Raw genomic sequence first — 26,000 nt, forward strand, 5'->3', positions numbered from 1 at the left:
TTTGAAAGACCTGGGTGGTGCTTAATCACTGTAGTGTGTTGAATGGTGGCTCCCCAAAAAGGCATGTCCCGGGGAAATGTGACTTTATTTGGGAAAAGTTCCTGGGAAAGTTTTCGGGGCAGGTATCCAGCCCCTCCATATTTTGACAAGGTGTAGCAAGACTTAATTAGACCGGTATAGATGCAAATATACCAAATACGATGAAAAAAGAGTGGTCCCTGCCATTACACTTAGGAGAGAGCCCTTAGTCCTCAAGAGGTTACAAGTCTGACTGTGATAGACTATAGCCAAGATGTGTGGGGTGGGGCTTTGGCTTTGCCATTTGCGTTCCTGAACAATCTGCCTTCTCATCCTCTCTCAGAGTTCTGCATCTTCTTCAGAGATTTTCTACTACTTCAATTGTCTTTAATGATTTTCTGTATCATGATCATGGTGTCCTGGCTATGGGCTATGGCTTTCAGAAAGGATAAAGTTCCCAATTAGTACTGTGTTGTCATACATAGGTACAGACTCATCCCCAGGGCCCATGGCTCACGGATTATTGGGACTCTGTTGGGCAGACATGAATAGGGTGCCCTGTGGGGCAAGGCAGCAGGAGGGCCCAGGTCACCCAATCTTCCTTCTAGCACTCCATTCCTGGCCAGTCTACTTTCTTAAACATGTCTCCTAATCTATAACATTGTTTGGCATGGAGAACCAGTAGACATTCAGGGTCACTTTTTAGGCTAAATAATATTGACTTTTTTTTACAACAGAAAGCGTACCTGGGTTTGGTTGATAATATTGGTGAGGTGAAATAAATCTAAATCTCCTGTATAATGGTGTAAGCAGAAGCACCCTGTGCTTAGTCCAAGCTCTGCTTCTGGTAGAGGAGGGAAACCATCGTGTGGGTGAAGAGTGACTTTTATCAGGTCTCTGCAAACTTGAACTTTAGTCTTCTCGCCTCTGGTTCAGCTCTCTTCCATTTACTCCATTGTGTGACTGACAAGGGACTATTCCACCTCTGCCTCATCTTTTTAATTTTTTCAGTGAGACCCAGACTTAGGAGAGGGGGAGGATACATAAAAATGGCCAGGGATCAGTTAAACGTTTAAAGTGTTGTCACCACCCCAGGTGTAAGAGAAGTTAGGGCTTCTCTTCTGGGAAAGGGTCGGATCATGTGACGAGAACCGAGCATGGCCCAACAATCTCACAAGATAATGTGTGAAATCGAGGAGCACTTTTCAGCATCCTGTGCCTCAAGTGGAAACCCTAGTGGTGTAGTGGTTAAGCGCTACATCTGCTAACCAAAAGGTTGGCAGTTCAAATCCACCAGGTGCTTCTTGGAAACCCTGTGGGGCAGTTCTACTCACTGAGTCGGAATCAACTCGATGGCATCGGGTTTGGTTTTTGGTTTTGGTGTCTCAAGTTTTCCTTGTCAGGCCAATTTGTCATCACTCCGCTGTGCTTAATATGCTTTTTTAAGTTAAAATGAAAACTAATACATTAACGCAGTGAGTGAGTTTTATTATACACCCATGGATTTGTGGAAATAAGGCCAAGGGATTAGAGGAAAAAGGAGAGAGGGATTTTTCTCAGATGTCGGGCCTCTGAACCTCTATGGCAAGGTAGAGATGTCGCTCAGCTGCTGGACCCCACACAGTGATGGAACAGGGAGGGAGGGATCAAGTGGCCAGTCCTGGGCTGAGGCGAGATTGGGGGAGGGGTGTTTGAGTTGGAGCACTTGTGGAACTTTTCCGGAGAAGATAACCCAACCAGTTTATTCTGCTTGTGAGTAATAGAGATCTGAGCTACATCCCCAGGCAGGTTTCCAAATCCAAAGGAAACATGACCTTCAGAATAGTTTAGGGCTTTTGGCTCGCTTTGGATAAGTGAACTTTGGGTCAGTGAACACAGCACCTCCCTCAGAACATTTGGTGGGGACTCGACTCAAAACTTCTTTGGTTTCTGTTCCTTTACATTCCTTTTGTCCCTTTCTTATTTATAATCTTACTTTAGATGTAAAGGAGCTCTGGTGGCACTGTGGTTAAGAGCTCAGCTGCTAACCAAAAGGTAGGCAGTTGAAATCCACCAGCCGCTCCTTGGAAACCCTATGGGGTTTAGTTTTTGGTTTGGGTTTAGAGCAATGGTCGTCCAGTGTCTGAGGCAAGATAGTAAATATCTCCCCCAAGGCTGTGGAGCTACTAAGAGGAGCCCAGACAAGAGCACACAGGTGGGGTCAGTGCAGACGGCCTTGCTTCCATTTAATTGTCTTCCCTCCCTTGGCTTTAAAGTTTCCTCCCTTTTTTAGGCAGATCAATACAAGAGGCAAACGATTTAGAAACTTAGCACCCCAATGGTTTATTTCTTGTTGAAGGAACGACCAAATGGTTTTATTGCGTTTACTGTTTCTGTGCGTGTAGGCAAATACACGCAAGAACAGCAAGGTAGTTATAAAACTCCTTCATTAGGGTTAGGGCAGGGGCTTCTTGAAAATCGAAATCGTAAAAATTCCGTGAAAGAAAAGGAGCACCTCATACTCCATTCCTATCCTTACTGTTCATGGGTGGGATCTGATATACAAATAATACAAAAATACTTGCTTAGTTACTGGCTTTCAAATCCAGCTACAGCTACACACACTACAGCCCAGATGCCTTCTCATTCCTGAGCCTAGCTCAGCATTAATCACTCTCACAGGAACAACTGCTGTTGTTAGTTGCCATCCAGTCGATTCAGACTCATGGCGACCCCACATGTGCAGAGCGGTACTATGCTCCACAGGGTTTTCAAGGCTGCAACCTTTTGGAAGCAGATCACCAGGCCTGTCTTCCAAGATGCCTCTGGGTAGGTTCGAACCGCCAACCTAGCAGTCGAGTGCCCCACAGTTTGTGTCATAGGGTAACTTCCTCCCAGTGACAACGTGCCTCCTTTTTAGCTAATTAGATGAGGTGGCATGACTGCTTAAGGTTTCACTATAAATGGTCATCCCCAGTCCAGAACCATAAACCCTGAACTTTAAAGGGTAAGGTTTAAGAAGATTCTTCCTTGCAGAGCTTGAGCATTGTGTTCTTTTTAGATCTATTTGGGATTCAAGTGAAAACAGTAACTCAAAACGGTAGATAGGAAGCTTAGAGGGCAGTGAGTTTATGTTAACGAGGGAGAAACAACTCAGGAAAGGAGGGTGAGAATGGCTGCAGAACCTGAAGAATGTCATCAATGCCACTGAACTGGACATGTAGAAACAGCTGAATTGGTATATGTTTTTCTGTGTATATTCTGAACAACAACAAAAAGACTTCTTCTGTGCAGAGGACATTGGCCCTGTGAGCAGACCCAAGGGCTAAAATCCTGGGTTCCACTTTCGTCATGGACAAGCCAAGGTAGACTTTTGTTGACTCACTGCGAATCAGGGACAACAGTGGCATCTCGGATGTTTTGCCACGTTAAAGTCAGTACCTACGTAAAACGTGACTCCCATAGAAGGTTCTCCTTCCCTCTTTGGGGAGATATGCTCAGCTTACCCTGACCAAATAAACCTTCAGTGGTTGCTGAGCTCCCCATTCTCAGGACAGAGAGAGAAGTGAAGAGGAGGAACTTAAGTGCCTTTTAAATGATGACAGCTCAGTTTCCACTCCATCCGCATTTACCAAGGACCTTCAAAGTACAGAGGAAAGGCATTTTGGGGAGGGTGTGCTACATAAACTTTAAAATGTGAGCTTTGCCCTCGAGGAGCTCATGATCCCTGTGAATAGGCTATCAGGACAAATCAAAAGGTCTCACGTGGTTTCAGCTCTGCAAGGGGCTCTAGTGCCCACAACCAAGGCCTGCCCGCCACAAGTACCACCTGCTACCCGTGGGCACTGTGGGGTGCTTGTGTGGGACAATGCATACCAACACAAAAGGATCGACTGTGACCTGGAGCTCAGACTTCAGATGACACTGCATGGTTTAGCTTGCCCCGCTCTCCCACAGGTCTCCATTCTGCATTAATTACTGCCTTCCTTCTAACCCACCACCCAGGAGGCAACTTCTCACTGTCAAATAGAAAGTGTAGCCACCCTCAGAACCTCATGACCTGAGGGACTCAGACAAGGGAGGGTAGGAGGTAGTGTATCAAGAGTTGGTTGGCAAAGGACAGACACCCAGGGAGGTCACTGTGATGGGGGCCTGCCCAGTCCGCTCCACTAGCTCTGAGTACTTGGAGCGGTCTGTAAGACATAGTTAACACTGGGCTGATCCAGTTGAGAGTCAGCAAAGCTGGTGGTGACATGCCCTCCCTGATTTTTGGCACAAAGGGCAGAACAAATACTCAACTGGCTACTCTCTCATTACTTGGGGGACTGCATCAGGCAAAAGGTGGATGCTACCTGAGAGCAAAGGGCACGAGGGTGGGTGGTCTCCATCCTTGGGGAGCTGTGTCGTGGGGGTGGGGGGACTAAGTCAGTACCAATGTGAGTGAGCCAGATGTGCTGCCCAGGGCTGGGGCACAGGAGGGGGATGCACCGATGGCAGAACCAGAGGGAGGAGTCAGTAGGAGTTCAAAGCCTGCTTAGAGCGCCGCTTCATGTGCAGCCGCTCATGGCGGATGAGGTCGTAATTCTGCAGGAAACTTTTGACGCAGTACCGACACTGAAAGGTGCCGGCCTTATCCTTTGTGTGCGTGTTGCTCTTGTGCCGGGCCAGGAGGTCATGTCGCTGGAAAACCCTCCCGCAGTCACAGCACTTGAACCTCAACTTGCCCTTGCTCTTCTCCAGCAGGGAGTTGGGGCTGCTGCCCTTGTGTTCTGACGGTCCTGGCTCTTTCTCCTCCGTGGGCTCCAGTCTGTCTGGCTGCAGGTGTATCCGCATGTGGGAGACCAGGTGGGAGTTGAGGCGGAAGCTCTTCCCACAGGCACTGCACGTGTAAGGCTTCTGGGTCTCGTGGGTCTCCAGGTGCCCATCCAGGTCCTCGCTATCGCTGAACACCTCCCCGCAGACTGAGCATGCGTGCGGCCGCTCCTGCTCCTTGCGACTCCGCAGGTGCCTGATGAAGTTCACCCTCCAGCGGAAGATCTTCCCACAATTGGGGCAGACGTAGGACTTCTTGGAGGAAGCCTGGACCTCGCCACCCACATCCGTGAAGCCCACGGAGCTGCTCCTATGGGTGGTGGGGAGGACATGCTGCTTCTCCGTGGAAGCCCTCGGCTCGTCAGGGCAGTATGGGCTGTGCTGAGAGTCCTCGTCCCCCGAGCTGGACAAGACGATCTCGATGGACACCTCCTCGTTGAGGCCGTTCTCTGGGGATAGCACGCTGCCACCTAAGGAAAAATGAACACTGAGATTGGTGGTACCAGACTAGGCTACCACCCCCACCCCCTGAGGATTCTACCTAAAAGGATTGGTTTTGGGTCAAGAAACCCACATTGTTAGAATGCTCTCCAGGGCAGTGATGCTCATGGCTAGCTCTGTAGGGACCCTGGTCTAGGCTGAGAAGAAAACCCTCAGCAAGGGCCACAGAATGGTCATCCCAGGCACCTCTTTCTTCTCTCTCCCCCCTTCCCTGCCCCTTTTCCCTAAACCCCCATACCCAATCCTTCGCTCTAGTCACTGAGGCCCCTTTAAGCTCTGAGTCAGTATTTAACTGTGTAAAGCCTTGGCAACTCACATGTCACTTATCGCCAGTTCACTTAATCAGGCACAGGAAATATTCTATCAGGGCCCGCTGAAGAATTTGGGGAGAGGGAGGACTTATTTTATAAAGAGAGCTCCAGAAAGGTTCCAGCTACCATTTCCTGAACACACAAGCTCTCCAGGAACTGTGCTAACCTCTCTACATGCACAGGCCCATTTGCTCCAGGATACAACCCAATGCTCTCTGTTGCATTTTACATATAAGCAAACCAAAGTGATGTGCCCAAGGTCACAGAGTGGAAGTGGGACCTGTTGTGCTGTCCAACGTCAAAGATACTCAACAGTTCCTGAGTGCCCAAGGCCACTGCATGTCCACCAAGATCTCTCCCTCTCAATGCCCCCACATATCTTAGGCCCACTGGTGGCCACCATTGGCCAATGGGTACAGATGTTCTGGATTTTATAGCTTATACTGTCTCTCTTTAGAGGCCACAAAAAGCAACTCCTGCTTACACAGGAGCTGGCTCAATGCATCTCGTGTTTGTGATGTGGGAAAATGGCGCCACAGAGAGGGCACAGGTGGGAAAAAAGGAGACGGACTGACGTCCTAGAGGCAGCCCCAGAATCCAGCACACAGGCTGTTCAATTTTGAAAGCTGGGACTTAGGTCTTAGTATCAAAATTAAGGACAGGGGGTCATGGTGCTGGGCCCTTTAAGACATTAGGTAGTCACGTGTTTAGTCTGGCTTAATGGTTGAAGGTAGGATCAGACTGGTAAGAAAAGTAGAGGGTGGGCACTGGTTGTCCCTGTGTGATGGAGCAGTCCACAGGGAGGGCAGGGCTGGGAGAAAGAGCAGGACAGGGAAGACCAGAAACTACAGAGGGCAGGAGAGACAAGAGCGGCAGCAGAGCCCGGGAGACCATATATGTCAGTTGGAAGACTAAGGTGGTGGGGGTGGGTGAGAGGTGAGACTCGGGGGTAGGAAGGAAGCTTGCAAAGAAAAAAAAATGTCGCGTACAGGAAAGAAGTCCCTAGGCGTGGGACCTGAGGCTGTGCCTGACGTGCCTCTCTGTGTTCTAATTGCAGGCTCCAGGCAGGTGGCTTCTCCGAGACTCTGCTGCCTCATCTCTGGGATGGGTGTGCTTGTCCCAGCCCAGCCCTCCTCTCCGGGTGGCGGTTGGTGCAAAGAGGGCTTGCCTGTCAGCTAATCTGTGTGATGCGTAGGAGAAACCGGAGGGAGGTATTATTTACATTTTATCAACTCTCAATGATGGGATTTTTGATCGGCAATTTGCTTCTGTTAGCCCTTACTGGATCTGGATGGAGGGAGAAAAAGTGCTATTATGGATGACCAAATTCTCTCTTTTGTTATTTAAGTGAAGAGACAGAATTATAATGCCAGACAGGATGTATAGGACGGCATCTCCTCACTGACACAGCAGCAAAAAAATGCCAAAAATAGCTGAAGATTTTTTTTTGAAGGGGGGAGGGGTAAAGCAACAATAGTGCTTCTGTGTGCCATCAACATAACAATGTGAGGAATTCCTTGAAGAGAGAAAGCAGGTGAGAAGAAAACCAAAAAAAAAAACCAAACCATTGCCCTCCAGTGGATTCCAACTCACAGTGATCATGTAGGACAGAGTAGAACTGCCCCAAAGAGTTTCCAAGGAGTGGCTGGTAGGTTCGAACTGCCAACCTTTTCGTTAGCAGCTGTAGCTCTTGACCACTGCGCCACCAGTGCTCCGGATAAGAAGAGCTACGCCTAAAAGGCCCACAGAAGAACAAACCCAAGGAGCTCTGAGCTCAACATTAATAATTACAGTAGTCCCCGAATGGACTGTTGGGATGATGGGTATGTACCACTGATTGCTAAGTGCTTTTATAACCAAAAACCAAACCAAACCCAGTGCCGTAGAGTCGATTCCGACTCACAGCAGCCCTACAGGACAGAGTAGAACTGTCCCGTAGAGTTTCCAAGGAGTGCCTCGCGGATTCAAACTGCCGACCCTTTGGTTAGCAGCCGTAGCACTTAACCACTATACCACCAGGGCTTCCAAGTGCTTTTATAGCTATTATTAAATCATTAAATCCTCAACAATAACTCTACAAAGCAGCTGTGATTATTATCCTTGTTTTACAGGTGAAACATTTAAAGAAAAGTTATCCAATGTTTTGGAGGAATTGAGCCCAACCAGGGAGGTTAGCACAGCCTTCTCCCAGCAGAACAAGTGGCCGGTGAGGAGCCAGGCTGCTGTCGGCAGGTAAAGGCAAAGGCGCAAGGCAGGCCAGCAGCTAAAGTCTCAAAACTGCGCCCCGTGGGCTGGGAACGATTAGTTCCTCCTGTGTTCAGAGGGCTGAGGGGAGAAGCAGGGCGTGGGGCCCGGGAAATGATCAAGAACTAAATACGAGAACAAAACACAACGATAGAGCCATTAGAGGAAAATACAGAATATTCTTCGGATGGGCTTTCTTAAGGAAGACATAAAATGAAAAAAGAAGAAGATGACAACATTAAACAATGTTAAAAATCATTTATGTGTTGAAAGGCATATACGCTTTTAAAAATGGTAGAAATTAAGTGCAAACATAGGAGGAAATGGGTTAAGATGGATCAGTTTGAGTTTCTACAAATCCACAGAAAAAACAAACCACACCTCGGTAATATGGAGTAATGGAAAAGAGCAAGGGTCCCGGAGCCAGACCACCTGGGTTCTAATTTGGTTTCTGCCCCTTACAGCTTTTAAGTGTGTGACCCTGGGCAAGTGACTTTAGCTCTCTGCACCTCAGTTGCCCCAAATCCAAAATGGACACCTAATAGCACCTACTCACACAGTTGCCATGAAGATGCAATGCGTAAAACCATGTAAAGTGCTCGCCCTACTGCAGAGCTTAGGACATAAAGACAGCTTAATAAAAAGAGGCAAAGAAACAGACAAAAAAGGACAGAAGAATATTAACTAGGCAGTTCACAGAGAAAACACAATAAAGACAAAAAAGATACTCCATTGCAGAGGCAGACTCCATAACACCCTCATCAGACAGGCACAAACTGCACAGATTGGGAACATCCCGCAGGGACACAGATGTGGGGAAGCGACCACTCTGCCTGCAGTCAGAGAGCAGACTGGTGAGAACAGCCTCTTTGGAAGGCAATTTGGCAGTAGCAAAAAAACAAAGACCAGGGATGGCTTCATTATTTCTCCCTCTTCTCAGGTAGCAGCCTTTGGCTTCTTGCCATTCCAGAGCCGTCTCAATAAAGGAGGACTGAATTGAAAACTTCCCTTTGTCAATGAGCGTCCCCCATCTAAAAGCAGGCTGAAGGAGCTAAGAGACATGCAGTCAGAAGCCATAGAGGATTTAAAATGAATCATAAACATCAAGAATTCATCCAAACCTGAGAGCTGGCTAAATGTCACTATTAGCATGCAAAATCAGTCTCCTTTAGAAGCTGAGAGTGAAGTCAGGCTTGTGGGGTAGTAGGGAGGGGGATGATCCTCCTACATGTCCCACCCTGTAAAATCCCCTTTGTCCACCCATTACAGGGGGAAATCACACAGGGCTGGGGGTCTGCATGGAGCTGGGTGGAAGTAACTCACAAGTCTTGCCTTCAAAAGGTATCACCAGTGAAAGAAACAATGTGTGCAGAAGGTCTCCAAAGCTACAGAAAACCACTAGGATACAATGTATTTAATCGAATAACAATCAGAGACCTGGGTTTCGTATTTAGGAGAAATTCAGAACCAGAGCTGTATGTTAGTTTTTGCCTCCAGAGGTGGCAACTTTTGCCAAGACAATTCAGAATGTAAATGTAAACTACTCCCCTGAGGGCAGTAACAGTATACTGGCTCTCTACAAGTCCTTTTCAAGTTTGGCATTCCAGAAATTCTTTAACTCCGGAGACTTATCCTAGGAATCTGACCTTCCAAGGAAAAAAACATACCCAGTGCGACAAGTACAAGGAAAAGGCAAGGCGGGAAAGGTCTCCAGCTGAAAGCTGGCTGGGGCGATGCCAGCAAAACAAACTGTCACAGTTGATAATGCCACAAAAGTGGGCTTTCAGGGGGGTTTTAGGTTGTTGGGGGTGTAAATTCCTAACTGTACCAGCCCCACCGCCATCCCCACTCACTCACTCACACACACACACACTCACTCTCTCTCTCTCACTCTACCTGGGTAGGTGCTTTGAGAAAGAGCCACCTGCTGGCAGGTCTGGAATTCTGGCACCTGTATCTCATTTTTTCTTCTTTCTTCCATCTGGAATGGCTGGAGACTCTGAAAGTCTTTTCAGAGAAAAAAAAAAGGAAAAAATGATTTGCCCTGCAACTTGGCAGTGGTACCTAGGGGAAGAATCTCCATAGACGCTATGTAGAGATTCGAGGACTGAACAGTGTCCCCAGTGCCTGCTGGCCCATCACTCAGTGAAGTGTGCCAAGTGAATAAGCTCACAGGACATCATGGACAGAAGCAAACCCAAATCCTGGTTCTGTCATGTCTATCTCTGTGACAGTGGACAAGCAACATCACCATCCCATTTCCACCACCTACATAGCCTCCTGGGGCAGAGGTCAACAGGAGCTCCTGTGCTAGGCTCCAGACTGTTAGGCGCACTAGTCAGACATGGCTATTTTCTTCCAGGTCACAGATGGTGTGGCAAAACCTGGTCTTCCGCATGCCGGCTTTCGTTCCCCCAAAGGGAAGGAGGTGTGGGAGTGCTGCCGATCCTGCACCAAGTTATCTCCCCTGAAGGAGCAGACATGTCAAGGCGCGACAGCGCCGTGGCTGCAAACATGAGTTCTGGTTACCGGAAGAGATCTGGGACTGTGGCGGCTGAGCTGTGCGGGGTCAGGTGAGCTCCAGCAGCTCCTGTGTGATGGGTGAGAAGTTCACCCCAGGACGGTACACTCCATGCCCTCAGAGTCGGGAAGGCAATCCCTCCCCCAGCATGGTTCAGTGTATTTGTTTTAACTTATGGAGGAACCACTGGATCCTTAGCATAAACTAGGTGCTATCTGTAGGTAAGTGAGAAAGGTATCCCTATTATTTCCTGGTCCCTGCTTGAGGCTGTAAAACCCCCATCCCTGGCAAAATGAAGCTCTCACATTTTTTCTGTTAGGAGTCAGGGACAAAGCAAGACATGTTCTATCAAGATAGAGCCCGGGTAGCTAGAGGGCCTCTCTTGGCTAGGGAGAGCAGGGAGTGGGCTTGCCGAATGGGCTTGCATGGGCTTGCCTCAGCAAGGGAGCACCCTCCTGCCCACCCAGTTCTGAGAGCCTTACTCACCCAGGTAGGAGACTTGGGGCATGTTTTTTCCTTGGAGGTCCTGCAGCTCTGTAATCCGCGGCTCATTCTGCTCTCCCTGGGAGAGATCTGGCTGGATGCCTGGCTCGCCTGCTCACAGAAGAGGGGAGGACACGCACGTATCAACAGTCTTTTCTCATAGGCACCTAGTGTGGGCCGAATGCAGCAACTTCCTGTCAGGTCCCGCAAAGAGAAGGTGGAAGGAGGCCCCACTGGCCATGGCAAAAAGGTGTCCTGCGGGGCTGCGGAGAATTGAACAGGGTGGAGCAAGACAGGGCGGGCTGCAGTGGGCTTGGGGTATCTCTCTAGGGCTGATTAGCTGTAACGCCAGAACTGAAAAGAGACTGCAGGGTAAGAATGACAAACATTTCATGTTTGGTTTTGTGCCAAGGTAAGCCTGATCTAAGTGTGGCTGGTAAGACAATCCACAAAGCACCTGTGGGACCACTGGGCACTTATTTCCTCCATCAGGGTAGGGGGTAGACAACAGCTTGTGGCTGTGGCACCCAGGTCCCTGGTCTTGGGTGAGGGGGAGTTACTGTATTTTCTCACAAGTAATGTGCCCACATACATAACGTGCCCCCCTACACACATATAACACATAGCATAGCTTGCTTATAAAAATAGTAAAGGGGGTTGCCTGGCTGGCAAAAAACATATAGCATGTGTCATTTGCATAAAAATATGGTAACTCTTATTCAGAGGCAGTGAGATCCCCTACATCCCTATGGAGGGAAAAATTAACTGTTGCTTGGACTGAGAGACCCCCCCGCCCAATTCCCTGATCTTACATAAAGAGGACTTAACTGTTACTCAGAGGCAGCAAGACACCTTAATTCCCTGATCTCAAAAATCAGGGGAGGGGAAATTCACTTTTCTTTGGAAGTAGCAAGATCCCCTCCCCCAGTTCCTTAGACTTGGGTGAGTGGCAGCCAGGCTTACTCAGAGGCAGCAAGACCCGCCCAGCTCTTTGGGGGATTAACTGTTAGTCAGCAGGAGGGAGACCCTGATCCTGGAGAGGGGAAGTTAACCACGATTTGGAGAGGGAGGATCCCCTTCAGTTCTCTAATCTTGGAGGGTTGTTACTTGGAGGGATGGAAAGTCCCCCGACTCCAGCTCCCTGGTCTTGGGGGAAAGGGAGTTAACTCTTACTTGGAGGCAGCGAGACCCCACAATCCTCCCCTATGATGAATTCTCCGTAGAAGCCAGTCTGAGCTGGGTCTAGAAGAGACCAGTCCTCTTCAGAGAAGCAGAAGATCATGTCCTTGAATGGAGAAACCCGGTTCTGAAACCACAGGAGAACAACAGGGATGCCTCAGTCCAGTTTTGGTTAGTAGGGGGTGCTACGAACAAAGAGGGGGGCAAGCTGGAGCACTGAGCAGAGCCCTCACTCAGCAGCACACGCCCACAGGATGAGAAAGCAAATGGCTCTATCCCAGGGCCAGACCTCCAAAGCCCCTGCTGTTTCACCACTTCTGTCCTGTGATCTACCTTGCACCATCTGATCTGGCAGAATCCAAATGGTGGGTGCTCCCCTGGGTGGCTGAGGATGTGGAGAAAACAGGCCCTCCCACACAGTGGCTGCATACCCATACAACTCCCATGGCGGGCAACCGGGCAATACCCAGCAAAATTACCCAGCAAAATTACCAATGTGCTTATCCTTGGATTCAGAAATTCTATTTCTAGGATTTATTTTACACATGTGCAACATGAACATTCTACAAGCTTCTTAATGACAGCAGTTAAAGACTGAACAACCTCTGTGCCCATCAGCAGGTAACCAATTAGTAAACTACTGGACATCCTACTGATGATTATCCTGCTGACCACTGTGCAGCCATGAGAAGGAATGAGAGACTCTCTCTGCACTGAAAAGGAATTTCTCCAAGGTGTGCTGTTAAATGAAAAATACCTGTGCAGAAGTGTGTCTGGTGTGCCCCCATGTGCACAAGAATAACTGGCTGTCTAGAAATGGGGAACAACGGGAGCGTCTCAAGAGAGGAACTAGGAAGACTGAGTTAGGCGTACTGCAGAGACTTTTTGTACATTTTGAACCTTGGGCCATCAAATGTATCAAAAATAACTTTTAAAAACTGATGATACAACCACATAATACCAGACAAGCATAAAAACAAAGAAGTCTTTATATAGTTAATTGAAAAGGACTCAGAAATAGAATTTCTGAGGAAAAAAGGCAACCTGCAGGACTTTATGTATAAAATACTATCATCTGTGTGGCAAAAAAGAAATAAAAAAAGAAGTTTTTCAAACATGTAAGCCTCTGGAGGAATACCAGTTACTGACACATGGCTGTCTTGGCATCTAGGAGACAAGGACAAGGTACAGGGACAAGGGTAACAGGATTAGGAAGGAGGATTTTCAATGAATTTCCTCTTGTATCTTCTGGACACACCCCTATGCTCAGCCTCCTCACATGTACACTTTTTAATATTTAAAAATAAACCTAAAGCAAAACGGTGGAATAGGCAGCTCTCCAAGTTCCAGTCCCCCCACAGAAATATTGAAAAACAAGCACAAACTGTCAGAACCAACTTTGTCAGAATTCTGGAAAATCAAAGGTTTACAGCAACCAAGTAATGCCAAATGAAGAAAAAGTCAGCTTAAAAACAGAAGTAAAGTTTTGTGAGGCTTTTACTCACCCTCACCCCACTCCCTCCAGGCTCAGCAGCTGCTTGGTTCACAGTGTGGGGCACTTGTTCCTGGCTCCAGAGGGAGCAGAGCAGATCTTGTTTGCAAATGGTTGTGTCTGCCAGCTTTAACCTGTCTAGGGGCTACCTGAAGGACTGAAGCAAGGCACCTGCATCTGTTTCACTGAACTCAGAATTCACTCAGGCTGGAAAAGCAGTGGACAATGCTAAAAAACACTGTAAGGTGCACAAACAAGCTACAGATGCCTGGGGCAAAAGATTAGGGTTGTAACATACAAAATACCATCTGAAGTCTGTGAGGAAAGCTGGGGAGAGTTTCTTTGGGAAATTAGAGCATTCAAAAGCACCTGTGTGTACGGGGGATTCTGAAATCCATGCACCTCTCCAGGGCAGGATGCATGCTCAGAAAAGACTGGAGAGGACTGTGAGCTTTCATTTCAGGCTGGTTCCTGGGCTCAGTGTACGTTTGGCTAAGTGTTAAAGGAGAGTCCCAGCAGAAAGCCAATCTGCAAAGGCTGGGCAAGGTTTTTTTTTTTTTAATGCTTCTTTCTTTTCTTCTTTTTTTAATCTCCTGGTGTTCAAGAAAATATTTGTTGAAACACTAGCTGAAAACAAGCTAGAGGAACAGACATCAGTGAACAAACATGATAAGGAATATAATCTTTGCAAAAATATTTTGGAAAATTCACTAAACAAATGGACTACTACTGCCTTCTGCAATCGCAAAAGCAACAAACCCTGGGGAAAGGAGAGAATGTGATTCCAGAATTACCACATTATAATATTCAAATAGCCAGTTTTCAATGACAACAAAAAAATCACAAGGCAGACAAATAAACAGGAAACTACAGTCCAGTCAAAGGAACAAAATAAATGGACAGAAACTATACCTGAGGAAGCCCACACATAGGGCTTATTAGACAAAGATTTTAAAACAACCATCTGAAATATGCTCAAAGGGCTAAAGGGCAAAAACTAAAGGATACCAGGAAAACACTGTATAAACAAAATGAGAATATTAATAAAGGGACAGAAATTATAAAAAAGGAACCAAACAAAAATTCTGGGGCTGAAAAGTATAATAACTGAAATGAAAATGTCACGAGAGGGGTTCAACAACAGAGCTGAGCAGGCAAAAGAGAGAATCAAGGAGCTCAAAGACAGGACAAGTGAAATATCCACTCTGAGAAGCAGAACAAAAGAGAGCTAAGATAAGTAAGCCGCACCTAGGGGATCTGTGGGACATCGTTAAGAAGACCAACACACCTTATGGGAGTGCCAAAGAGAAAAGGGAGGTGGGGATAGAATATTCGAAGAAATAATAGCCAAAGCTTGCCAAATTTGATTAAAAAATGAATCTATATGAATATTTTAAAACATGAATATCCAAGAAGCCCAACAAACTCCAAGCAGGAAAAGCAGAGATCTGCACAGAGATACGTTATAATTAAACTATCGAAAGCCAAAAATACAGAATATGGAAAACAGCAAGAGAAAACTGTCTCATCACATACAAGAAATCCTGAATAAGATCAACAACCAGTTTCTAAGCAGAAACCACAGAGGACAGAAGGTTGTGAGATGACACAGTTAATGAGCTGAAAGGGGGGAAAAAAACTAAAAATAAAAAACCTATCAACCAAGATTCCAATATCCAGCAAAACTGTCCTTTAAAAAATTGAAGAGAAATGAAGACCTTCCCAAATAAACAAAAGCTGAGGGAGTTTGTTACCAAAAGACATGCCCTATGAGAAATGCTAAAGGGAGCCCTTTAGATAAGAGAAAAAAAAAAAGAGTAACTTGAAGCTGTATGAAGAAATAAAGGTCACTGGTAAAGAAAACTATATGGGCAAATTTAAAAGCTAGTATCATTGCATTTTTCTTTATAACACCAGTTTTTCTTTCTCACATGATTTAAAAGACAAATGCAAAAAAAAAATCATTTTGTTTTCTATGTTGTTGCACGCACAATGTATAAAAATGTAATCTGTAACAACAACATAAAAAGAGTGGGACAGAGCTGTACAGGAGCAGAATTTCTGTATGTTTTGAAGTTGAATTGACATCAATTCAAACTAGACTGTTAAGATGTTAAGCGCAATTATCATGGTAACCACAAAGAAAATATCTAAGAAAACATACACACACAACAAGGTATAAGGGATCAAAAAAGTTCACTATACAAATATAAACTAAACACAAGAAAAGGCAGTAAAGAAATAAATGAGGACAAAAAAGGTAACAAATATACAGAAAACAAACAGCAAAGTGGCAGAAGTAAGTCCTGTATTATCAGTAATTACTTTAAATCTGAATGGATTAAACTCTCCAATCAAAAAACAGAAACTAGCAAAATGGATTGAAAAACATGATCCAACCACACGCTGTCTACAACAGACTCATTTTAAATCAGAAGACACAGTAAAATGAAAGTGATAGGATGGAAAAAGATAATTTGATGCACATGAACCAAAAGAGAGCTGGAATGGCTATAATAAAAAAAAAAATAGTATCAGAAAAAAATAGATGTTAAGTCAAAAACTGCTATAAAAGACAAAGAAGGGCATTTTAGAATGACAAGAGGGTCAAGTCATCAAGTAGATATAACAGGCAGAGCCAATATGGAGGAATAGACAGAAGCTTCCGACAGCCCGCTTTACAACAAACACCTGAAAAAACAAGTGAAACAAATATATTTGTGACAAGCTGAGAGCCCTGAGCATCCAAGGCAAGCTTAGACAATGAACCGAGGGGCAGGGGAAGGAAGAGACCATTCAGAAGTGGAGAGGAGTTACAGGACCTGAATCGCGGGGAGCCCTCAGGCACCATTCCTGGAGCAGCAGCAGCGGGCAGATCCTAGCGATCTGCTGCAGTTTCCTCAGGGAGAAGCAGCAGCCACCCAGCCCACTCACACCTCTGGAACCTGAGGAGAACTGCGTTCTCGGCAAAAGCTAAGTGCTTGCGTATATTTTACCATGCCCCCACCCCCCACCCCCCACCCCCAAGCCAGTTTCAGTGGCTGAATCCCTGGCCCTGAGGTAGACCCTGGTGAGCACCTAGAGCCATCCTCCCGGCCTTGGGAAAGGAAAAAATTTGCAACTGGGGGGAGAGGATACTTTGCTAGCTCCATTAACCAGGGGAGCTCAGGACAGAAGCGGCTCCTGTCCAGATATAAACCGTCCATTGACCTTGAGCACCTTTCCCTTCTGCGTGGACCTGTGTGGGCCTATTTCGGGAGAATAGGCCCTTGTTGGCAAACTCCAATCATTTAAGCAGTGTGGCGGAGAGGTGGGTGTTTGTTGTTTGACATTGCTTTGCCTATTAACCAAGGTCCTCAACTACCCACATGAGGAACCTAAGGACTGCTCGCTCCACTCAGGTCACCCAGCCACCCGCGACAGGGGGCCAAAGATAACTGGTATCTCCCAGTCCTTACAACCAAAAACTTTTGGTGCCCATGGTCCCTCTGCAGAACACACCCACCAGCACGCTCTAGGGAACAGAGATGCGCTTTCCTCAGAGACACTTGGGGGTCAGTTCTCAGGCCCCTGCGTTGTTCAGAGCGTGACCCCCTGCTGCAATCAGATACCGGTATATACGCCAATCACCCCTGCCCCTCTAAGACTGTAGGACAGAGCCTGTACCACACACTTGATATCACCTACCTGGAAACCTGAGCTGAATTCATACAAGAAAACTGAATGGACTTCTAGACTGATATACCTGATAACAGCTCTAGCCAGCTGGGAACAGGACACCAGAGCTCCAAAGGTGAAAATAATCAAGCTAGCTCACTCAAGCAACCCACAGGGTCATACCAAAACAAAACAAAGCAAGCAGCTATGACACAGTAAGCAAGCATAAACTAATACAATAACTAATAGATGGCTCGGAGACAACAGTCAACATCAAGTCACATAAAGAAACAGACCATGATCACCTCAACAGGCTCTCAAAACAAAGAATCCAGGGATCTTCTAGATGAAAGCGCATTCCTGGAATTACCAGATGCAGAATACAGAAGTTTAATATACAGAACCCTTCAAGACATCAGGAAGGAAATGAGGCAATACACAGAACAAGCCAAGGAACACATAGATAAAGCAACTGAAGAAATGAGAAAGATTATTCAGGAACATAATGAAAAGTTTAATAAGCTAGAAAAATCCATAGACAGACAGCAATCAGAAATTCAGAAGATTAACAATAAAATTACAGAATTAGATAACTCAATAGAAAGTCAGAGGAGCAGAATTGAGCAAGTAGAAGCTAGAATTTCTGAACTCAAATATAAATCACTTGGCACTAATATATTTGAGGAAAAATCAGACAAAAGAATAAAAAAAAAGAAGAAAGCTTAAGAATCATGTGGGACTCTATCAAGAGAAATAACATATGAGTGATTGGAGTACCAGAACAGGGAGGGATAACAGAAAATACACAGAAAATTGTTAAAGATTTGTTGGCAGAAAACTTCCCTGATATTGTTAGAGATGAGAAGATATCTACCCAAGATGCTCATCAAACTCCACATAAGGTAGATCTTAAAAGAAAGTCACCAAGACATATTATAATCAAGCTTGCCAAAACCGAAGATAAAGAGAGAATTATAAGAGCAGCGAGGGATAAACGAAAAGTCCCCTAAAAGGGAGAGCCAATACGAATAAGCTTGCACTACTCAGCAGAAACCATGCAGATGAGAAGGAAATGGGATGACATATTTAAAAAACTGAAGGAAGAAAATTGCCTGCCAAGAATCATATATCCAGCAAAGCTGTCTCTTAAATATGAAGGTGAAATTAAGACATTTTCAGATAAACACAAATTGAGGGAATTCGTAAAAACCAAACCCAAACTACAAGAAATACTAAAGAGAGTTCTTTGGTTAGAAAATCAGTAATATCAGGTATCAGCCCAAGACTAGAACACTGGGCAGAGTAACCAGAAATCAACCCAGACAAGGAAATGAAAAAAAAAAAACAAAAACAAAAAACAAAGCAAAATTAAAAAAAAAAAAAAAGCCCAACACAGGGCAACAGCGATGTTATTGTATAAAAGAAGACAACATTAAAATAATAAAGAGGGGCTAAGAAATGTAGTTATACACCTTCCATATGGAGAGGAAGATATGGCGATACAAAGAAATAAAAGTTAGTTTTAAATTTAGAAAAATAGGGGTAAATAATAAGGTAACCACAAAGGAGACAAACTATCCTACTCATCAAAATAAAATACAAGGGAAAAATACAGACTCAGCAGAAACAAAATCAACAACAAATATGAGGAAAGGGCAATATATAAAGAAAATCTACTCAGCACATAAAATGAAGTGGGAAAAAGAAACTGTCAACACACAGAAAAAGACATCAAAATGACAGCACCAAATTCATACCTATCCATTAATTACCTTGGATGTAAATGGACTAAATGCACCAATAAAGAGACAGAGAGTGGCAGAATGGATTAAAAAAAAAGATCCGTCTATATGCTGCCTACAAGAGATACATCTTAGACTTAGAGACACAAACAAACTAAAACTCAAAGGATGGAAAAAAATATATCAAGCAAACAACAATCAAAAAAGAGCAAGAGTGGCAATATTAATTTCTGACAAAATAGACTTTAAAGTTAAATCCATCAGAAAGAATAAGGAAGGACACTATATAATGATTAAAGGGACAATACAGCAAGAAGATATAACCATATTGTATATTTATGTACCCAATGACAGGGCTGCAAGATACATAAAACAAACTCTATCAGCATTGAAAAGTGAGATAGACAGCTCCACAATAATAGTAGGAGAGTTCAACACACCACTTTCGGTGAAGGACAGGACATCCAGAAAGAAGGTCAATAAAGACACGAAAGATCTAAATGCCACAATCAACCAACTTGACCTCGCAGACATATACAGAACACTCCACCCAACAGCAGCCAGGTATACTTTCTTTTCTAGTGCACCTGGAACATTCTCTAGAACAGACCACATAGTAGGTCATAAAGCAAGCCTTAGCAGAATCCAAAACATCGTAATATTACAAAGCATCTTCTCTGACCATAAGGCCATAAAAGTGGAAATCAATAATAGGAAAAGCAGGGAAAAGAAATCAAACACTTGGAAAATGAACAATACCCTGCTCAAAAAAGACTGGATTATAGAAGACATTAAGGATGGAATAAGGACATTCATAGAATGCAATGAGAATGAAAACACTTCCTATCAGAACCTTTCGGACACAGCAAAAGATGTGCTCAGAGGCCAATTTATATCAATAAATGCGCACATCCAAAAAGAAGAAAGGGCCAAAATCAAAAAACTATCCTTACAACTCGAACAAATAGAAAGAGAGCAACAAAAGAAATCCACAGGCACCAGAAGAAAACAAATAAAAATTAAAGCTGAATTAAATGAAATAGAAAACAGAAAAACAATTGAAAGAATTAATAAGACCAAAAGCTGGTTTTTTGAAAAAATCAACAAAATTGATAAAACACTGGCCAAACTGACAAAAGAAAAACAGGAGAGGAAGCAAATAACCTGAATAAGAAATGAGATGCGTGATATTGCAACAGACCCAACTGAAATTAAAAGAATCATATCAGATTACTATGAAAAACTATACTCAAAGAAATTTGAAAACCTATAAGAAATGGATGAATTCCTAGAAACACACTACCTACCTAAACTAACACAAAGGGAGGTAGAACAACTAAATAGACCCATAACAAAAGAAGAGATTGAAAAGGTAACAAAAAACTCGTAACAAAAAAAAAGCCCTGCCCGGCCACAACCCATGACTGCCCTGACAGGGAGCACAAGAGAGAACCCCTGAGGGAACAGGAGATCAGTGGGATGCAGACCCCAAATTCTCAGGAAAAGACCAGACTTAATAGTCTGACTGAGACTAGAGGAATCCTGGCGGTCATGGTCCCCAAACCTTCTGTTGGCCCAGGACAGGAACCATTCCCGAAGACAACTCATCAGACATATCAGACATGGAAGGGACTGGACACTGGGTAGGAGAGAGATGCTGATGAAGACTGAGCTACCTGTATCAGGTGGACAATTGAGACTGTGTTGGCATCTCCTGTCTGGAGAGGAGATAGGAGGGTAGAGAGGGTTAGAAGCTGGCAAAATTGTCACGAAAGGAGAGACTGGAAGGGCTGACTCATTAGGGGGAGAGTAAGTGGGAGTATGGAGTAAGTTGTATATAAGCTTATATGTGACAGACTGACTTGATTTGTAAATGTTCACTTAAAGCTCAATAAAAATTATTAAAAAAAAAAAAAGCCCTGGTCCAGATGGCTTCACTGCAGAGTTCTACCAAACTTTCAGGGCACAGTTAACATCACTACTACTAAAGGTTTTTCAGAGCATAGAACAGGACGGAATACTACCAAACTCATTCTATGCAGCCACCATACCCCTGATACAAAAACCAGGTAAAGATACCACAAGAAAAGAAAATTATAGACCTATATCCCTCATGAATGTAGATGCAAAAATCCTCAAAAAAATTCTAGCCAATAGAATTCAACAACATATCAGAAAAATAATTCCCCATGACCAAGTGGGATTCACACCAGGTATGCAGGGATGGTTCAACATTAGAAAAACAATCAATGTAATCCAACACATAAATAAAACAAAAGACAAGAAACACATGATTTTATCAATTGATGCAGAAAAGGCATTTGACAAAGTTCAACACTCATTCATGATAAAAACCTCTCAGCAAAACAGGAATACAAGGAAAATTCCTCAACACAATAAAGGGCATTTATACAAAGCCAACAGCCAACATCATCGTAAATGGAGAGAGCCTGAAAACATTCCCACTGAGATCGGGAACCAGACAAGGATGCCCTTTATCACCACTCTTATTCAATATGGTGCTGGAAGTCCTACCCAGAGCATTTAGACTAGATAAAGAAATAGAGGGCAACCAGACTGGCAAGGAAGAAGTAAAAGTATCTCTATTTGCAGATGACATGATCTTATACACAGAAAACCCTAAGGAATCCTCCAGAAAACTACTGAAACTAATAGAAGAGTTCAGCAGAGAATCAGGATACAAGATAAACGTACAAAAATCAGTCGTATTCCTCTACACCAGTAAAAAGAACATTGAAGAGGAAATCACCAAATCAATACCACTTACAGTAGCCCCCAAGAAGATAAAATACTTAGGAATAAATCTTACCAGAGATGTAAAAGACATACAAAGAAAACTACAGTGCACTTCTGCAAGAAACCAAAAGAGACATCAGTGGAAGAACATACCTTGCTCGTGGATAGGAAGACTTAACATTATAAAAATGTCTATTCTAACTAAACCCATCTATACATTTAATGCAATTCCAATCCAAATCCCAAGGACATTTTTTAATGGGATGGAGAAACAAATCACCAATTTCATATGGAAGGGAAAGAGGCCTCGGATACACAAGGCATTATTGAAAAAGAAGAACAAAGTGGGAGGCCTTACTTTACCTGATTTTAGAACCTATTATACTGCCACAGTAGTCAAAACAGCCTGATACTGGTACAACAACAAATACATGGACCAATGGAACAGAATTGAGAATCCGGACATAAATCCATCCACATATGAGCAGTTGATATATGACAAAGGCCCCAAAACAGTTAAATGGAGAAAAGACAGTCTTTTTAACAAATGGTGCTGGCAAAACTGGATATCTATCTGCAAAAAAATGAAACAAGACCCATACCTCACTCCACGCACAAAAACTAACTCAAAATGGATCAAAGACCTAAATATAAAATGTAAAACGATAAAGGTCTTGGAAGAAAAAATAGGGACAACGTTAGGAGCTCTAATATATGGTATAAACAGTATACAAAACATTATTAAGAACAAAAAATAAATGCAGAAGAAAAACTAGATAACTGGGAGCTCCTAAAAATCAAACACCTATGCTCATCCAAAGACTTCACCAAAAGAGTAAAAAGACTACCTATAGACTGGGAAAAAGTTTTTAGCTATGACATTTCTGATCAGCGCCTGACCTCTAAAATCTAGATAAGAGTGCAAAAACTCAACTGCAAAAAGACAAATAACTGAATTAAAAAATGGGCAAAATATATGAATAGAGACTTCACTAAAGAAGACATTCAGGTAGCTAACGGATATATGAGGAAATGTTCACGATCATTAGCCGTTAGAGAAATGCAGATCAAAACTACAATGAGATTTCATCTCACTCCAACAAGGCTAGCGTAATCCAAAAACCACAAGAGAATAAATGTTGGAGAGGCTGTGGAGAGAGTAGAACACTTCTACACTGCTGGTGGGAATGTAAAATGGTACAACCACTTTGGAAATCGATTTGGCGCTTCCTTAAAAACCTGGAAATAGAACTAACGTAAAATCAGCAATCCCACTCCTTGGAATATATCCTAGAGAAATAAGAGCCTTTACACGAACAGATATATGCACACCCATGTTTATTGCAGCACTGTTTACTATAGCAAAAAGATGGACGCAACCAAGGTGCCCATGAACGGATGAATGGATAAATAAATTATGGTATATTCACACAATGGAATACTACGCATCGATAAAGAACGGTGAGGAATCTGTGAAACATTTCATAACATGGAGGAACCTGGAAGGCATTATGCTGAGTGAAATTAGTCAGTTGCAAAAGCATAAATATTATATAAGACCACCAGTATAAGAACTTGAGAGATAGTTTAAACTGAGAAGAAAACATTCTTTTTTGGTAACGAGAAGGGGGAGGGAGGGAGGGAGGGTGGAAGAGGGGCATTCACTAATTAGATAGTAGATAAAGAACTACTTTAGCTGAAGGGAAAGACAGCACACAATAGAGGGGAGGTCAGCACAATTGGACTAAACCATAAGCAAAGAAGTTTCCTGAATAAACTGAATGCTTCGAAGACCAGCGTAGCAGGGGCAGGGGCCTGGGGACCATGGTTTCAGAGGACATCTAAGTCAATTGGCATAATCAAATCTATTAACAAAACATTCTGCACCCCACTTTGAAGAGTGGCATCTGGGGTCTTAAATGCTAGCAAGCAGCCACCTAAGATGCATCAATTGGTCTCAACCCACCTGGATCAAAGGAGAATGAAGAGCACCAAGGACACAAGGTGATTATGAGCCCAAGAGACAGAAAGGGCCACATGAACCAGAGACTAAATCAGCCTGAGACCGGAAGAACTAGATGGTGCCCAACTACAACAGATGACTGCCCTGACAGGGAACACAACAGAGAACCCCTGAGGGAGCAGGAGAGCAGTGGGATGCAGACCCCAAATTCTCATAAGACCAGACTTCTAGTCTGACCGAGACTAGAAGGATCCCTGTGGTCATGGCCCCCAGACCTTCTGTTGGCCCAGAACAGGAACCATTCCCGAAGCCAACTCTTCAGACATGGATTGGACTGGACAATGGGTTGGAGAGGGGCACTGGTGAGGAGTGAGCTTCTTGGATCAGGTGGACACTTGAGACTATGTTGGCATCTCCTGCCTGGAGGGGAAATGAGAGGGTGGAGGGGGTTAGAAGCTGGCGAAATGGACACGGAAAGAGAGAGTGAATGGAAAGGGTGGGCTGTCTTATTAGGGGAGAGTAATTGGGAGTGTGTAGCAAGGTTTATATGGGTTTTTGTGTGAGAGACTTACTTGATTCATAAACTTTCACTTAAAGCACAATAAAAATTATTTTAAAAAAGAATACATAACAAGTATAACACATAATGTACCTAACAGTCTCAAAATATATGAAGCAAACAATGACAGAATTGAATGGAAAAATACCTGTCCGATAATAGTTAGAGCCTTCAACACCAGGTTTAGAAATGGACAGGATATCTAGACAGAAGAACAATAAGGAAATAAAAAACTTGAACAACACTACAGACCAACTAGACTTAATAAACATATACTGAACATTCTACTCAATTACAGCAGAACACACATTTTTCTCAAGTGCACATGGATCATGCTCCATGAAAAACCATATGCTAGATCATAAAACAAGTATCAATAAATGTAAACAGATGGAAATTACAAAAAGTATCTTCAGCCATAATGAAAAAAAAAAAAAAAAAAGCTAGAAATCAATAACAGAAGGAAAATGGAAAATTCACAAATACGTGGAAATTAAACAACAGTCTTAACCAATGGGTCAAAGAAAAAGACCACAATGAGCTTAAAAAAAAAACATGAAAGCAAAGCCACAACATACCAAAACTTGTGGCATGTGGTGAAGGCATTACTCAGTGGGAAATCTGTAGCTATAAACATCTACATTATAAACAGAAGGAAGATCTCAACTCAATAAACCTAATTTTACACTCTGAGGAATTCGAAAAAGAAGAAAAAACTAACCCCAAAGACGTTTGAAGTAAGGAAATAATAAAAATTAGCCAAAAGAATCTTGAAACAGAAGAATATAATTAAAGGACTTAACGCTTTGTGATTTCAGAACTTACAACAAAGCTACAGTAAGCAAAACAGTGTGGCACTGGCCTATGGATAGAAATATAGACCAATGGAACAGGACTGAGAGTCCAAAAATAAAACCGTACATCTATGGCCAACTGATTTTCAGCAGAGATGTCAAGTTCATTCATGGGAAAGAACAGTCTCTTTATCCGATGGTGCTGGCACAACTGGATATCCCCGTGCATAGGAATGAAGTCGGACCTCTACCTCACAACCACATACACAAATTGGCTCCAATGGATCAGCAACCTGAATATAAAAGTTAAAACCATAAAACCCTTAGACGAAAACCTAAGGGTAAACTTCACGACCTGGGATTTGGCGTCGGTTTCTTGGATATGACACCTAAAGTGTGAGCAACAAAAGAAGAATAAATAAATTGGACTTGATCAAAATTTAAAACTTTTATGTTTTAAAGGACATATCAAGTAGTGAAAAGCTCCAAGGATGACAGAAAATATTTGCAAATCATATATCTGATGAAGGTTTAATACACAGACTATATAAAGAACTCCTACAACTCAACAATAGACAAACAACACAATTAAAAAATCAGACAAAGGACTTGAGTAGACATTTCTTCAAAGAAGATATGCGAATGGCCAATAAGCACATGAAAAGTTGCTCAACATCTTCATTAGGCATGGGGAAATGCAAATTGAAACCACAAAGAGACACCACTTCACCCCACTAGGATGCCTATTATCAGAAAAATAAAAAGTGTTGGCAAGGATATGGAGAAGTTAAAATCCTCTTTCAGGGCATGGGGGAATGTAAAGTTTCTGCAAACAGATTTTGGCGGTTCCTCAAAAAGCTAAACATAGAATTATTTATGACCCAGCAATTCCACTCCTAGGTATATGCCCAGAAGAATTGAAAGCAGGGACTCCAACAGATATTTGTACACCAAAATTCACCGCAACGTTATTCACAATAGCCAAGAG

The 26,000-nt window shown here is 43.6% G+C and overlaps 1 protein-coding gene across 1 annotated transcript in view; it reads right to left on the reverse strand.

The window, feature by feature from the left end:
* Positions 1-2,324: 2,324 nt before the first annotated feature.
* ZNF496 (zinc finger protein 496) overlaps positions 2,325-26,000 on the reverse strand; it is a 49,541-nt gene continuing 25,865 nt past the window's right edge. The window contains exons 6-9 of the mRNA XM_003421187.4: positions 12,043-12,175; positions 10,873-10,980; positions 9,762-9,872; positions 2,325-5,279 (exon numbers count right to left, since the gene is read on the reverse strand). Of these exons, the coding sequence (XP_003421235.1) occupies positions 4,510-5,279; positions 9,762-9,872; positions 10,873-10,980; positions 12,043-12,175 (1,122 nt within the window). The 3' untranslated portion in view covers positions 2,325-4,509. The remainder of the gene's footprint in view (positions 5,280-9,761; positions 9,873-10,872; positions 10,981-12,042; positions 12,176-26,000) is intronic.

The sequence above is a fragment of the Loxodonta africana genome, chromosome 2, assembly GCF_030014295.1.
Source record: "Loxodonta africana isolate mLoxAfr1 chromosome 2, mLoxAfr1.hap2, whole genome shotgun sequence".
NCBI classification, from domain to species: Eukaryota; Metazoa; Chordata; class Mammalia; order Proboscidea; family Elephantidae; genus Loxodonta; species Loxodonta africana.